At 42.3% G+C, this 17,277-nt stretch overlaps 1 protein-coding gene across 1 annotated transcript in view; it reads left to right on the top strand.

Moving 5' to 3' along the window:
• Window positions 1–17,277, top strand: part of LOC138779380 (low-density lipoprotein receptor-related protein 1B-like) — a gene marked incomplete at both ends in the record, with an annotated part of 74,214 nt that overhangs the window by 8,352 nt on the left and 48,585 nt on the right. Inside the window, 5 exons of the mRNA XM_069956592.1 lie at window positions 4,671–4,854; window positions 6,677–6,762; window positions 7,802–7,924; window positions 8,487–8,668; window positions 11,877–12,076. Coding sequence (XP_069812693.1) covers window positions 4,671–4,854; window positions 6,677–6,762; window positions 7,802–7,924; window positions 8,487–8,668; window positions 11,877–12,076 — 775 coding nt within the window. The remainder of the gene's footprint in view (window positions 1–4,670; window positions 4,855–6,676; window positions 6,763–7,801; window positions 7,925–8,486; window positions 8,669–11,876; window positions 12,077–17,277) is intronic.

The following is a 17,277-nucleotide window of genomic DNA, read 5'->3' as shown; positions in this document are numbered from 1 at the left end:
GTCAGGTCCTCATAGCAACCAAAACCAGGAGTGGATTGAAAGCACAGAAAGTAGGGATGGTCCGAACCCTCCGAGGTTCGGGTTCGTATGAACCCGAACGCTCGGCATAAGATTCCCGCTGTCTGCCCGCTCCGTGGAGCAGGTGGATGCAGCGGGAGGACCGCCTGGAAAACTGGGATACAGCCATAGCCATAGGCTGTATCCCAGTTTTCCAGGCGGTCCTCCCGCTGGATCCGCCCCCGCTGCACGGAGCGGGCAGACAGCGGGGATCATTACCGAGAGTTCGGGTTCGTACGAACCCAAACCGAACTCGGTTCGGACCATCCCTAACAGAAAGGCTATGTTCACATGATGTTGTAATTGAATGGATGGCCGTCATTTATTGTCAAATGTTTGCTGTCATGCAAAGTATGAACAGAAGCAGGCATTCTTATTACAGAAAGGAGTCCCTGTCTGTGTAGTCCACTAAAAGCTGGGCTGAACGTAGTGCACACAGTGAATACAAAAGGGGGAATTTATCATTGCGTACCCTGGAGTATGCCAAGAAAAAGGATCAGATTGTCTACTGCTTTTTACCTACGTACGGTGCGCTTGCCTGATTGGTGGGTACGGGGGTGATAAGGGGAGAATGAGGTGTGCCTTATTTATCATGATTTATGCCTGTAAGTAGGTTAAAATCATGGCAGATCTCTGCACCTGCAATGTGTGCACCTTTTAGCGATCCCAATGCTGATAAATTCAATTAGTAAGCCCAACGCTGATAAATTCCGAAATCAGAAAAGAATCACACAAAGTTTGAGTTCTATTTATTCAAAATTTTATGGAAAAAAACAAACACAATCTTAAAAACATTCGAAGCATGGGAGCTATACAGTTTGACTTTGATGGGAGTTGTAAGAATGGCATAGTCTCACGAGCCATGCTGTTACTATAGCTTCAGGATTTGCATGGATTGCTGGGCTATGCCATTGTGTACCTCCCCCTCTTTGTCTGTTTTCAGCTTTCCAATCACAGGCTTAAGGAGGCCAGAAAGCCATCTTTAAGAGATAGAAATACATCTTTGATTGTTTTTATGGTTAATGCAACCATTTTTGTTGCTCAGTAAATCAAAAATAACATAAAAAAGAATATACTGTACATATGTCTCCATGGTTACAGACTAAAGATTAGGGCTATGTTCACACTTGGTAAGAGACCGGCCATTCTAAAACCCGGACGGATCATGGAACGGCTGGTCTCAGGAAAGATCATCCCGTCCGGTACTGCAGTACCGGCCGGATCATCTTTAGCGCCGCTTAGTTCTGATGCGGGGGCATCCGTGCACGCCCCCATCAGAACTTCCCACTGCACACAATGGAGCATGCGGCCGGAGCCGCACGCTCCATAGTGTACACTGACATGGTTTTCTGCGGCAGCTATTCATTGAATAGCAGCCGAAGAAAACTGACATGTCAGTTTCTTGCTGCGCCGCTAGGGATCCCGGACGGGCTGTATACTATGTGTATACACTCCGGCTGGGATTCCTTAGAAGGCAGCAATACTTGCTGTAGAAATCACGGCCATTGTTACAATGGCCGTGATTACTACGGAACTTACGTAGTGTGAACATAGCCTAACCCTGTATAGTCGTATGTGGTCCAGTGCTACTCCACATGATTCTATTGTCTTTAGGTTAGTATCAAGAAAATATCCTGCTCAGGGAACAGCATATGGATGATGGATCATGCCACAACCATGAAAACAAAGATTTTAATTCTAGACTGTTTGCAAAAGTTGCTTCATACAGATGTCTTTTCTGTACTCTTGGCTGCACATATACCGAGATGAACAGCTTAGAAAATGTCAATGGTTGTGTAATACTCTATCAGGAGATGTTTACACCATATGGGGGAGATTTATCAAACATGGTGTAAAGTGAAACTGGCTCAGTCGCCCCTAGCAACCAATCAGATTCCACCTTTCATTCTTCACAGACTCTTTGGAAAATGAAAGGTGGAATCTGATTGGTTGCTAGGAGCCAGTTTCACTTTACACCATGTTTAATAAATCTTCCCCTATGTGTCTACATTGGCCACCCAGTGTTTGTGATGGGGATTGCAGCCTGTTTGCAGTTTTTCTAACATATTAATTAGGCTGGGTTCACACTACGTATATTTCAGTCAGTATTGTGGTCCTCATATTGCAACCAAAACCAGGAGTGGATTAAAAACACAGAAAGGATCTGTTCACACAATGTTGAAATTGAGTGGATGGCCGCCATATAACGGCAAATAACTGTCATTATTTCAATATAACAGCCGTTGTTTTTAAAATAACAGCAAATATTTGCCATTAAATGGCGGCCATCCACTCAATTTAAACATTGTGTGAACAGATCCTTTCTGTGTTTTTAATCCACTCCTGGTTTTGGTTGCAATATGAGGACCACAATACTGACTGAAATATACGTAGTGTGAACCCAGCCTAAAGGTGGGTGTCTAGTGAAAATCTTTTTCTTTCAAATCAACTGGTGTCAAAAAGTTATATAGATTTGTTATTTATTTAGTTTAAAAAATCTCAAGTCTTCCAGTACTTATTAGCTACTATATGTCCTGCAGGAAGTGTTGTTGTTGTTGTTGTTTTTTTTTTTTTTTTTTTTACACAGTGCTCTCTGCTGACATCTCTGGCCGGGCAAGAACTCTCCACAGCAGAAAAGGTTTTCTATTAGAATCCCTATAGAAAACCTCTCCTGCTCCGGACAGTTCCTTTTTTGGCCAGAGATGTCAGCAGAGAGCACTGTGGCAGACTGAAATAAAACATTTCCTGCATGACATACAGCAACTAATAAGTACTGGAAGACTTGAGATTTTAAATAGAAGTAAATTACCAATCTATATAACTTTCTGATACCCGTTGATTTGAAAGAAAAAGATTTTGGCTGGACAATCTCTTTAAGATAAACTTCTGTATTTGTATCATATCGTTCTTAATTAAATTTGCTCCTAATGGACACATCTGTATTCTGATACTGGCAAAGCAGCAATAACAAATTGATTGCAAAAGTATATTTACCTTTAAAGGTTTATAGAAATATATTCCTCGTGTTTGTATCAGGAATATTCAGTATAAGATGACCCCTCCAGCAATTAAACTGAATAATGATGTCTGACACTAACATATTATAAATGGTGTATGTCTCTTTAAGGCCGAGTATAGGAGCAGCACATTACCCATTGGGCTTATACCAACATGTGTGAGAACGTCACCTGTACTCAGCCATAAAGATTCAGTATGTACAAATAAAGGATAAAGCCCTATTTACCGGACCACCTTGCAGCATCAGATCGAAGCTAAAGGAGGTTGTAAAGCAAACATGATGATAGATTCAGAACGCTAAAACAGCTTCACCGCATTTATTTTGTCTTATAAAATCTAGTTAGCTTAAAGTGAATGGAGCGCAGAACAGATCTACTGCAAAATAGGGAAATATCAAAGTGCCCCGGCAATGGCAGCCAGATAGATAGATAGATGATAGATAGATAGATAGATAGGAGATAGATAGATAATAGATAGATAGATAGATAGATAGATAGATAGATAGATAATAGATAGATAGATAGATAGATAGGAGATAGATAGATAGATAGATAGATAGATAGATAGATAGATAGATAGAAGATAGATAGATAGGAGATAGATAGATAGATAGATAGATAGATAGATAGATAGATAGATAGATAGATAGATAGATAGGAGATAGGAGATAGATAGGAGATAGGAGATAGATAGATAGATAGATAGATAGATAGATAGATAGATAGGAGATAGATAGATAGATAGATAGATAGATAGATAGATAGATAGATAATAGATAGATAGGAGATAGATAGATAGATAGATAGATAGGTAGGAGATAGATAGATAGGAGATAGATAGATAGGAGATAGGAGATAGATAGATAGATAGATAGATAGATAGATAGATAGATAGATAGATAGATAGATAATAGATAGATAGATAGATAGATAGATAGATAGGAGATAGATAGGTAGATAGATAGATAGATAGATAATAGATAGATAGATAGATAGATAGATAGATATTAGATAGATAGATAGATAGATAGATAGATAGATAGATAATAGATAGATAGATAGATAGATAGATAGATAGATAGATAGAAGATAGATAGATAGGAGATAGATAGATAGATAGATAGATAGATAGATAGATAGATAGATAGATAGATAGATAGATAGATAGGAGATAGGAGATAGATAGGAGATAGGAGATAGATAGATAGATAGATAGATAGATAGATAGATAGATAGATAGATAGATAGATAGATAGGAGATAGATAGATAGATAGATAGGAGATAGATAGATAGATAGGAGATAGATAGATAGGAGATAGGAGATAGATAGATAGATAGATAGATAGATAGATAGATGACAGATAGATAGATACTACAGAGATAGACATGGAAGAGATAAATAGACCCAAAATGGATGGATAGATATGTACTATAGATAGATAACTATGGAATTGGTAAATGAATAGATAGGGAATTGTAAGAATTTATTTTTTACTTTTATCTCATATGTATTATTATTATTATTATTATTATTATTATTATTAAATATTGATGAGTAGCAATGGGATTTATTAATATTTTCTTTCCTGTTTCAGTGTCAGTGTTGGCCCGGATTTCGATTAAAGAATGATGGGAAGACGTGTGTGGACATTGATGAATGTTCCGACGGTTTTCCCTGTAGCCAGCAATGCATCAATACTTATGGGACGTACAAGTGCTTGTGTTCAGACGGGTATGAAATCCACCCTGAGAATCAACATGGCTGCAAATCTCTATCAGGTATCACAATGGCATTCATGTAGTGACGGCTGACAAGTGATGTGTGCATAGATAGGAAGCTATTATGTGTTTGGCTAAGGACCGGCTGTGTGATGTTAGTCTGCTTTTTTATCTTTTGGAAGATTAGACTTTAGTTTCAACAAGACAGTATTGAAAAAAAAACCCTCATTTTTTTTTTTTTTAAATGAATAATGATAGTTATAACCGGATCCAACATTATGGAGGTGTAGTGCAAACGTGTGAGGTCACTCCATTCTGACAGGAGACTCTGTTCTCAAGATCCTAGGGGGCCTACCCGATTCTTGGCTTTCAAGCGGATAGGTGATGATGAGTGTTAGTGGCTGGTCTAGGCATATTCCCTTGAAGAGCAGTTTTACAATGTTTTGTTTTTGGTGACAATTTATATGGCCACTAGACATGAGCAAACCTTGTTCAGCTTATCTCTAATGGCCATTATTATTGTGTAACTTTCTTAGAAAAACAGTGCCACCCCTGTCCTCGTGTGTGTTATTACTATTGTCGAGCAGAGTTCTCTGAACTTGAACATTCAGTATTTGACACCTGGCGGCTACAGAAGATGGATGCAGCCCTATAACATTTGGCTGTATTCAACTTCCCAAGCCACCAGGGGTAAAATGCTGAGTGTTCAGATTCGAAGAACATGGTTGAACCCAAACAGTTCACCAAGTCCGCTCCACGCTACTTATTACAATTCAGCTTGATTTAATTCAATGGAACAGAGCTACAATCCCCACACCCAAGCTGAGGACAGAAGTGGTGCTGTTTTTGGCCTTTTTCTTAAAGAGAACCAATCACGGGCAAATGTTGTTTTTTTTTTTATTGCTCCATTTAATAAGATTTAATTTTTAATACATTTTTGTAAATATAATTAATCAATTTTTTTGCCGGGTTTTTAATATATTTGCATTTCCGTTCACTGTCGCGCGCCGGCTCTTTTCAAAAGAGCGGCGGGAAGGGCTCCCATGAGCCTTTGCCCGCCGCTCTGTAAATACACAGTGATCCCGCGCTATACAGTGCGAGATCACTGTGTATGAATGTCCTAACTGACAGTTTAGTTTATCTCTGAAGATACAGACTGCCTTTGCAGTCTGTATCTTATATTTTACCTAATCCATCCTAGTGGCGCAGTAAGGCCGAGCGCGGCCATCTTGATTATGTCCCTTGCGTTCCAATGGTGCGTTCCACCGTCGGACCGCAAGTGACGTCATCAAGATGGCGCCCGGCTTTACTGCACCGCTACAGAGGACTGGGTAAAGTATAAGATACAGACTGCAAAGGCAGTCTGTATCTTCAGGAATAGACTTTATGAAGATACAGACTGCCTTTGCAGTCTGTATCTTATACTTTACCCAGTCCTCTGTAGCGGTGCTGTAAAGCCGGGCGCCATGTTGATGACGTCACTTGCGGTCCGACGGTGGAACGCACCATTGGAACGCAAGGGACATAATCAAGATGGCCGCGCCCGGCCTTACTGCGCCGCTAGGATGGATTAGGTAAATTAGAAAGATACAGACTGTAAAGACAGTCTGTATCTTCAGAGATAGACTTAGGGAGAGAGGAACTTTTACAACAGGGACAGTTAAATTTAGGTGATTGGTCCTCTTTAAGCCTGGACAACTTTTTGAATGTTTTGTTTAAAATTCAATTTCAATCAATCAATTAATTGTCAGATAAATAAAAACTAGTACACCCACCACAAGATGGTGACTGCATGATGTGTGTCCCGTAGAGGACTCGTCAAGACTTTTGCACATGTTTTGTTCAGTTGTTAAAGTGAAATGTAACTTTTTCTTGAGTTTAGCGGAAGACCCTTTCCTTCTCCTCGCTGATCACCATGAAATTAGAAGAATGAGCACAGATGGATCTAATTACACTATGCTGAAGCAGGTTAGATGTTTAGCTATGTCAATTTGTACTGTAGTAAAAGTCAAGTGACCCCCATGAACAGCTACGATGGTAGTGGTGGTGGTGGAATTTAATAAATGGTTTTCTCAATAAATGATTTAGCATTTAAATAATTGATTGTTACGGGTCAGACAGTGGCCCCCCCAGAAGGAGGGGGGTGGGGGTGGGGGTGAAGCCACTTCTCAATGACTTACATCAGCAGTGTTAAAAAAATTAGAAAATATATTACTATCCTCGTTCCTTCCATCTTGTCTTCCTATCCTTGACCACCTAGCATCCCTCATTCTCCCTATTACCTTTTAGATCCTTAAATTTTGATAGTGGCCCCCTACCCAGTTGGGCTCCATAGCAGCTTGATACTTGCACCCATGGTATCAATTCTCCTTTATTTAGTCCAGTTTTGACCCACATTCCTTGATTCTCCTCATCTATGTTTTTTTCTCGGGGCTGACTCATAGATTTTCTTAGCAAAATGTTTCTTATTAGGTTGACTTTTTTTTGTTTGTGTAATATTTTATGACTTTCTTTATATATATATATATATATATATATATATATATATATATATATATATATATATATAATTTTCAACAGTTTTTTCTATTGACACATTTTCTTTGCAATACCCTATCTGACCACACGTTGTGCTATTCAGTAAAATGTAAAATGGTATTGTAAGACACACCGCCACCTGGTGGTAGAAACTTAATCTGCAGCCGATTATATATTCTGTAATGTTTGCGATGTGCTGTACTCAGGCGCCATAACCAAAGAAATAACAACACCCACTGTTAGGTGACAATTGAACACCTGCTACATCTCGGCTTATTATCTGTGCATAAATCTGCTTATTACCTAAAACGTATACATTGTATCATGATGAATGTTGTCAAATGAAGACATGCCTATTTGTATCACACTGTATTTTTCCTAAACCATATGTCATCCTATATGTGTAATTGTGCCCTTCCATTTACTGGCAGCTTAACAACATTATCAGAATGATTGTATTCTTTGTCAGGGATTAAACAATGCAATTGCAATGGACTTTGATTACAGAGAAGAGGTTGTCTATTGGATTGATTCCAGCAGATCCAACGGAAGCCGTGTTAATCGTATGTTTGTGAATGGCAGCGACGTGAAGGTACGGCACAACCAGTAGGGAGTCTAAGCACATAGATATATAATACTTAAATTATTATCGGGCTGTTTAACTATAGAAGTACATTGTATAGGCTCTGCACAAGCTCTATATCTGATTACTGATTCCCCACGAAACTTCATAGGATCATTGGTTCAGGACTCTTACAGAACAACGTGGTTTAAAGAAACACAGTTGCGATATTGCCTTAGTTTTCTTTATTCCTAATGAGGGCCTGGACTGTAACTTTACTGTCTATTTAAAGACTCCTTTAAAATATTCCAATTTTTGGGGACTTTTTTTTCAGATGAGTTTTTTTTTTTTTTATTCCAATTAAATATAGTTTGCAAATTGCATTAAAGAATTTGACACAACAATAAAATAAGTAAAAAGTATAAATGCAAGAAAAGTATTTTCAAGAAAAAGTGCCTTATTAAAAGGGTTTTCTCTTCTAATAAAGATGGCTCTCTTGATCTTTGACCAAGCTTTAAAAGGCAGAATCATCCTCCAAAGATTTTGCTTCTTATACTGACACCTACTTAGGACTCTTGTGCTTCTCTTTAAGGTAGTACATAACACAGCTATACCCAACGCACTTGCTGTGGACTGGATTGGGAAGAACCTCTATTGGTTTGATACAGAGAAGCGGGTTATCGAAGTGTCCAAGCTCAGTGGCTTATACCCCACCATACTTGTTAGCAAAAAGATAAAGTTTTTAAGAGACTTATCGTTGGATCCACAAACAAGGTATGGCTCGGAGTTCTTCCAAATTTTGTTCTGTTGCTCAAATGCATTGAACTACTATAGCCAATTTTTTGTAAATGATATAATATGCAGACGCGTGTCTAACCCTGTATAAGCACAATGTATAAAAAGTGTACGAGTGGATCCCATGCTTCTTCTAGTGGCACCTGCTGGTAGTCAGAAATTAAGATAAAAATGTTATCGAACTTGAGGGGTAGCTTCACACGTAACGTATCGCTGTAAATCCGCACTGTACAATTTGCTGATTTGACTAAATGAATGAACACAGCATCAAATCTGCACCATTAAAGTGACTCTGTACCCACAATCTGACCCCCCCCCCTCCCCCAAACCACTTGTACCTTCAGATAGCTGCTTTTAATCCAAGATCTGCCCTGTGGTCCTTTCAGCAGGTGATGCAGTTATTGTCCTAACAAAAATACTTTTAAACTTGAAGCCTGTGCCAAACGGGAGTATCTGTGCCCTAACCTTGCACCCCCACCCTCTTCATCATTAGGAATGCCACTGAAACATTTTTTCCATGCTAAACATTGCACAGGTCCTTAACGATCCATCCCATGTGGCGGGCTACGACAGGTGGGAAATAGGAGGCAATCTGCCTGGAGCATTGCTAGTGATGAGGAGGGCAGGGAGGAGGGGCAGAGAGGTTGTGCAAAGTTAGGGCACAGATACTCCCGTTTGGCACAGGGCTTCAAGTTTAAAAGTATTTTTTTAGGACAATAACTGCATCACCTGCCGAACGGATCGCAGGACGGATCTTGGATTAAAAGCAGCTATCTGATGGTACAAGTGGTTTGGGGGGGGGGGGCAGATTGTGGGTACAGAGTCGCTTTAACCCCTTAACGACTGCGGGCGTATATTTACGCCCTGCGGTCGTTAAGGACGTTCAGAGCGGGGCCACGCGGCGGCCGCTCTCTGGACCACGCCGGTCCCGGGTGCCGCTTGTAGCCCAGGACCGCAGGTATTAGTAATACAGTAATTGGATGCAGCTGTCAAAGTTGACAGCTGCATCCGATTACCGTTTGCAGCGTCATCCCTGGTGTCTAGTGGGGAGATCGCTCCTCCGGGACGTTGTCCCGGAGGAGCGATCTCCGTTACTGAAGCCTGCCGGGGACCGCTGCAAGATGGCCGCTCTCTGGACCACGCCGGTCCCGGGTGCCGCTTGTAGCCCAGGACCGCAGGTATTAGCGGGCAATGGTCCGCCGTGCCCGCTAATACAGTAATTGGATGCAGCTGTCAAAGTTGACAGCTGCATCCGATTACCGTTTGCAGCGTCATCCCTGGTGTCTAGTGGGGACAAGGTCCTGGAGGAGCGATCTCCGTTACTGAAGCCGGCCGGGGACCGCTGCAAGATGGCGCCGTCCCCGGCTCGGCACTCGTTTACTTCCGGCTGCAGCAGCTGGAAGTAAACGAGTGCCTATCTCATGGATCTCTGCAGCATATCTATGCTGCAGAGATCTCTATGAGAGATCAAAGCACTTATACTAGAAGTCCCCTAGGGTGGCTTCTAGTATAAGTGTAAAAGTAAACAAAAAAGGGTTGTTATTAATAAAAAGCCCCCTCCCCTAATAAAAGTCTGAATCACCCCCCTTTTCCCAGGTTTTTAATAAAAGTAAATAAATAAATAAATAAACATGTTTGCTATCGCCGCGTGCGTAATTGCCGAACTATTAATTAATCCCATTCCTGATCTCGCACAGTAAACGGCGTAAGCGCAAAAAAAATCCCAAAGTGCAAAATTGCGCATTTTTGGTCGCATCAAATCCAGAAAAATGTTAATAAAAAGCGATCAAAAAGTCGCATATGCGCAATCAAGGTACCGATAGAAAGTAAACATTATGGCGCAAAAAATGACACCTCACAGAGCCCCATAAACCAAAGGATAAAAGCGTTATAAGCCTGGGAATAGAAACAATTTTAAGGAACATATATTTGTAAACAATGGTTTTAATTTTTTACAGGCCATCACATAATATAAAAGTTATACATGTTATATATCGTTTTAATCGTAACGACTTGTGGAACATACATAATAAGTCAATTTTACCCCAGGGCGAACAGCGTAAAAACACATATCCACTAAATACACAAAATGTGTTTTTTTTTTTTCAATTTCACCACATATTGAATTTTTTTCTGGTTTCGCAGTATACTTTATGCAAAAATTAAGCCTGTCATTGCAAAGTACAATAAGTGGCGCAAAAAATAAGGGCTTGTGTGGGTTTCTAGGTGAAAAAATGCAACTGCTATGGCCTTTTATGCACAAGGAGGAAAAAACGAAAACGCAAAAATCAAAATTGCCCCGGTCCTTAAGGGGTTAAAACTGCTGCGGATCCGTGATGGTGCAGATTTGATGCTGTGTTCATTTATTTAGTCAAATTTTCTGTGGATCCGCTGCGGATCAGCAGCAGAAAACCCATGCAATACGGTACATGTGAAGCTACCCTGAGGCCCTATTCCACGGAACGATTGTCAGCCATATTCGGACGATATCGGCTATCACAGCCGATAACCGTCCCGTGGAATAGAGGGCAACTATCAGCCGACATCGTGTTGAAAAACAAGCGACTGATATAGCAGCAATCTGCTGCCGTCTCTCTGTGGAATAGGAGCGTCGGCAGCAGACTGCTGCTATCTTTTATTGGCTGCGATCTAGTGATCACCCAGGCAGCTCACCGTGGCCCCCCCTGTACTCATCCACTCGCTGCCGACGTGTATAATAGCGGCGGTGGCGAGCAGGAAACAAGGAGCAAATGAGCACTGACAGCACTTTTTTGCTCCTCTCAGTCGTCCCGTGTAATAGGGGCTTTACTGTTATGTTTTCCTGCAGATTAAAACTGTTAGCTGAGGGTCCTATTAGGAGGACACTTTAACGTTTAAATGAAGAAATTTTCTAATAAAGGCGGCCATGACAGTATATGCCAAGGTAGATGGTCTTCTTCCTACACAAGTCAGGATACTGAGTTGGTGGGTGCAGAAAAAAAAAATTCTATTATTTCTTGGGCTTGTTTGAATCCTATGACATGCAAAAGCATAAATGTTATTGACTGGTGTAAGGAGTCGGTGCTGAATCCCTGTAGTTCAGTAGATATTATAGCAGCCGCTTTCACCTTTGCCTCATACAGGGAACGTCCATGCAGAATAAACATTTGGAAACTGAGGTAAACATCTTGTTTATTAACTCTGCTAGGTATTTGTACTGGATAGACTGCTGCGAGTATCCTCACGTTGGACGCGTTGGGATGGATGGATCCAATCAAAGTGTTGTCATAGAAACAATGATTTCCAGACCGACAGCTTTGACAATAGATTATGTCAACAAACGAATTTACTGGGCCGATGAGAATCATATTGAATTCTCAGACATGGATGGATTCCGTCGACACAAAGGTAGGTTACACCGCTTGGCAAGACCCCCGTGCCCTGTTGTGTCTTTTCACCGCGTTTACCATTATATTAATATAAAAGAGCAACATTATCTGGTCAGAATAAGCATGAAGGTTTGCTTAAAAAGACTGACCTTGCAAGAAATATTATTGTTGTTATATAGAGACATGTCAAAAGTTTTTATGGTTGAGGTCCAGTTATTGAGAAGCCCTTTAATCGCTGGAATGATGGGAGCTACAAGTTGGGGAGGGAAGCGCTTCTCTTGGGTTGCTCAAGTAATCGGTGGGGATCTACCTAGATCTTGACCAGTCAAAACTTTTGACATATCTCCTTAAAGGTGTTGTCAGGGCCCCGGGGAACAAAGAGACACAGGACAAATGGGCCCTATGGCTAAGACCCCCACACTGTCCCTACCTACTTGCAGTGCAGATCCTAAATGACCGTCCACAACTGGGCAGCGTTCCCTATGCTGCAGTAAGTGCAAAACGCAGACAAGACACAGTGCAGGCGAACAAGGTACAATGACAGTAGACAAGGCAAAGTCACACAGAAGGACAGGACCAAGAAGGCAGCAAGGAACCGGGGATCAAACCAATGGAGGATGAAAGCCAGAGATACAACAAGGTAAACAGAGAAACAAAAGCCGGAGATAGTATCAAGAAGAACTAAGGACAAGGCAAGGAACACTGAGGACTAAGCAAGGTAAACAGAACCAAAAGACAAGGAAAGGCAAAAAGGCTGGCAAAGGGATCAGGAAACCAGACAATATGACAAAGGCTGGATCTAGCTGAACAGACAAACTGGACAAAGTTATCAAGAGCCCAGAGTGAAGGGAGAGACCAAGCTATAAGGGAACAGAAGTCCCGGACTCCAAGCTGATAGGTAGAGCAGGAGAAACACACAAGAGAATTATAGAAAGCCAGAGGTGAAGAGACCTGTCAATCAGAAGACAGCAGAGACAATTCTTGAATAGACCACAGCAAAGAAAGTGCAGGGAGAACTGAGAAAACATGGACCGGATCACAGAAGACAAAGGCAAAGAACAGAATAAAACCAGGCACGGATTTGAAGCCAAAAGCGCAGCCTTTGGCACAAAGGTCAGATCTTCACCGCAGAGGATGGCACTAATGTCTTTTCAGGCACAATCATGACAGGTGTCTTCACAAACCGGATCCGCAGAGGATTTCACGCTGCAAATTTGCAGCGAAATCCGCTGCTGATCCATTGCCAGTTAAACCCTATGAGAATAGATAGGAGTGAACCCTCCGCGGCCGGAACATACATCACCTGCTCCCCACTCCGGCTTGCTTTGGGGGTTCCCGGCTTGACGTCCCGCTCATCCAATCAGTGGCTGTGGCGGGCCAGATCACTGATTGGCTGAGCGGGACAAGCAGAAGGTGGAAACCCCTGAAGGTGCTGTATGCTCCAGCTGGTGGTGGTGGTGGTGGTGGGGGGGGGGGGTAACTTACAGTACATACTTGTAGCGGGATGTCAATCCTGCGTCGAGTATGTATTCTCATAGGGATGAAATGGCAAAGGATCCGCAGCTGATTTCTCTGTGAATTTACATTGTGAAATCCGCTGCGGATCCGTTGTGTGTGAAGGCAGCCTTAGACGCTGTTCTCACCTTGGCCTTCAGGTAGCACTTGCATGATTATTTGGGAAAAATCATAGGAAATATTGTACATTGCCAAATATTCTATCCTGTGTAATACAGTGGATATCGATAATATTATTTATAGAGATGAGCGCAACTCGAGTATGCTCAAGTCCAATTATTCAGCATTTGAATATCAGTGGCTGAAGAAGTTGGATGCAGCCCTAAGGCGTCCTGGAAAACATGGATACAGTCATAGACCATAGGCTGTATTCATGTTTTCCCGGACTGCCTTGGGCTGCATGCAACTTCTTCAGCTACCGGTATTCAAATGCCGAACGGTCAGACTGGCGCATACTTGAGTTGATTGAGTAATTTTTCATTATTTCCTATAGAGCACACTAGTTCATATGCCATTTCTTCTCTATGCTCACGTAGTGAGGGTCAGCACAGGCTTTAGCTTTGGCTTAGTAATGGACCTTGGGGGATCTGTGAAATAAAGCCAATGAGGAAAGAAACAGTTTTCGGTAGATGTAAGGCTTTTCATGAATGCCCAAAAGTTTATTTATTTTTAAATCTGTCAGTTTTAATATAAAATCACATTATTTACATAGGCAAAAAAAGGTGTCAGCCACGCAGTAGGCGACAACAACTTGCATATTCTCTTAGCGCATGTTATTATAAGCAACTACTTGTGAAATCCACAATATATTTTTAAACCTTATTAAAATTCTAATCTATGTGAAAAAAAATGTTCACCTGCCAATGACACAGTTTAGCAAAAAGTTTATATAGACCTTCAGAATCCCCGTAGTTTTAGCATCTCTGGTCCACAGTCCCTTTTACAGGCACATGACTGTTCCAGCTAGTCTCTGGATGATCTTAGACAGTGTAGCATATAAGCACCCAGCGCCGGGACAAGGAGTTTTGGTGCCTTAGGCAGAGAAGGCAAATGGAACCCTCCCCTGCATAAAAAAGACATATATTCACATAGTGTACAGCCTCCACAGTGTATAGCCCCTCACGGTGTATAGCCCCCCCCCCCCCCCACATATCACCACCCCATAGTGACTAAATATTACCACTACACAATGGAAAAATAATATCTTGAGCGCACTGCTTAATGACTGAATAATACAAGTACCCCTGTACAAAGTCCAGCATTAACACCCCCCCCCCCACACACACACACACAGTGACAATATAACAAACAGGGTGCAGTTACATACAGTGACTCACAGGTGATGTCTCCTCTCATCAGAGTCGTTCACTTTCTCTTTTCTTCTTCGTTCAGATCCGGCTCCATCATGGAGACTTCTGTTAGCCATGACTTGTCCCCGCAGCATCTATCGGACAGACATTTTAGGCTCCACAATTTATCAACACTCTCCTCACCCCTATACCGTACCTCATCCATAGTGCCCCAGCATGAACAGTTCCCGCTATCTGACATCTACACAGTAACTAACCCTTTCCCTTCTCTATGCTGTAAATACTTCCATTTTGCCCTGACACTTTGAGATCCCTTCTGCACTTCCACACTATAAAATGCTGTAGTCCCTCTCCTCTGTCCTCATAATCCCCCTGTAGTCCCTGTCCTCTCTCCTCATAATCCCCCTCCTTTGCCCCCTCCAATGTCCCCCTGTGTCTCCGCCACTTCCCGAATAAGTAAAAAAAAATAAGCCATCTACTCACCTCACCAATCGTTCCCACACTGCTGTGGCCTTTAGATGCTTCCTTCTTCAGGCTGCTCACAGATCTCATGGACAAGCCTGACCAGGAAGGCATAACTGGCTGCTCCAGATCACTTCTAGATCGCAGCCCTAACACAGCCTGCCATCCAGAAGTGAATGGCACAGAGCAGAGAACTGATCGCTGCCTGCTCTGAGCTTCCTGTCAGCTGTGTGTGCGCCCTTATAAGGACACATACACAGCTGACAGCAGGGGCGCCTGTACAGTGCAGGAGCAGGGAGTCCGGTGTCAAACTGGAGTCCCTGCGTCTGCACATATTCCTGGAACATCAGTCTCTGCTCCTGTAGTGAGTGGCCATCAGGGCCGGACTGGGACTGAAAAGCAGCCCTGGCAAACACACCCCACCAGCCCACATACAAGTCTCCCTGCACCCATTGCGCCAACTGTGCAACGCAGAAAAAAATTCAGATATGATCAGATACCAGGTGTACGCAAGTGCTGAAAAGTATTATCACCCTGCAGACTATATAAGAGTATACAGCTGTGATCAGAAACAAAATACTGAACAACTATAGATTATCTGTTTGCTCTCCTGTCATCTGTCACATGATTCATACTAATAAAGGTAAAAGTATTCTGCCCTGTAAACTATTCTTCAGGAAAAGCAGAGCCCCAGGAGAGCTTCATCTTAAGGCCATGTTCACACAATGTATGTTTAGCATAAATCACAGCCGTGATTTATGCAAAAACATACGTTATATTGGAAATAATGGAATGCCGGCCGGAGCGTATACACACATTGAATAGTGGCCGCACAGACGTGTCAGTTCACATAATGGAGCATGTGGCTCTGGCTGCACGCTCCATTGTGTGCAGCAGTGAATTGAGATTCGGGCGCACACGGGTGCCCTGCATCTGAATTCACCAGATATGAAGATCATCAGTAACACCTGCCATTCTGTGACCCGCCCAGATCACAGAATGGCCGGTGTTATACCATGTGTGAACATGGCCTAAAGTTACACTACTGAAATAATTCAGGGGCATCTTTCCTTCCTACCTTTGTATTGTGCAGTTCCCCTGTTATCCTTCCTGGAAATGGTTCCCCTGGTCCCTAATACACTGACCCATCCAATCATCACTGACAGTATCAGACTGTGGGGACACATTCTATTAAGCAGAGGATGTCAGTCAGGCCTGGGATACATAGAGTGTTCTAGAATGTTATATTCCTGTGTCACTCTCCATGTAGACCCGGCCTGAGAGAACAACACCAAGCTCTAATGTAGGACTCTCCAGAATTGTTACCTCATGGGGGGCACAGATATTCCCTATAACAGAGGTCAGGAGAGCGGATAGTGAAGGCCGGAGACTCACAGGTGATGTCTTCTCTGATCCCAGTCATGAAAATTCAGACCCCCGTGTTAACATCCCCCAAACACAATAACTACTCAGCTTAACACCTCTAAACCCTATTATTTATAGTGCACCGACTCCCTACCTGAGGATGTGATGCACTATAAAGGATGTGGGGGGGGGGAGCAAATAACACCACCATACCATGAGCACATATTACCACCACCTAATGACTAACACCATCATACTGTATACAGTACACTGTATGCAGACCATGTATACCTCCATACAGTCAGCATATTACAGCACAGTTACAGTACACTATATGCAGACCATGTATACCTCCATACAGTCAGCATATTACAGCACAGTTACAGTACACTCAGTGACTCACATGTGACCTCTTCTCTGATTGGCGTCTTCCTCTTTGGTTGTTTTCCCCACTTGGCCCCGGCTGTCATGATGACGTCTTCTGGTCACCGCTCATCTCCACCGGATCTGTCAGACACACATCTTAGGCTCTGTTCATAACACCACCTGCCCACCTCTATACAAGCTG

This window comes from Dendropsophus ebraccatus, unplaced genomic scaffold (assembly GCF_027789765.1).
Source record: "Dendropsophus ebraccatus isolate aDenEbr1 unplaced genomic scaffold, aDenEbr1.pat pat_scaffold_734_ctg1, whole genome shotgun sequence".
Lineage (NCBI taxonomy): Eukaryota > Metazoa > Chordata > Amphibia > Anura > Hylidae > Dendropsophus > Dendropsophus ebraccatus.
Note: the sequence above shows the minus strand (reverse complement) of the source record. Positions and strands in the feature narration are given on the sequence as shown.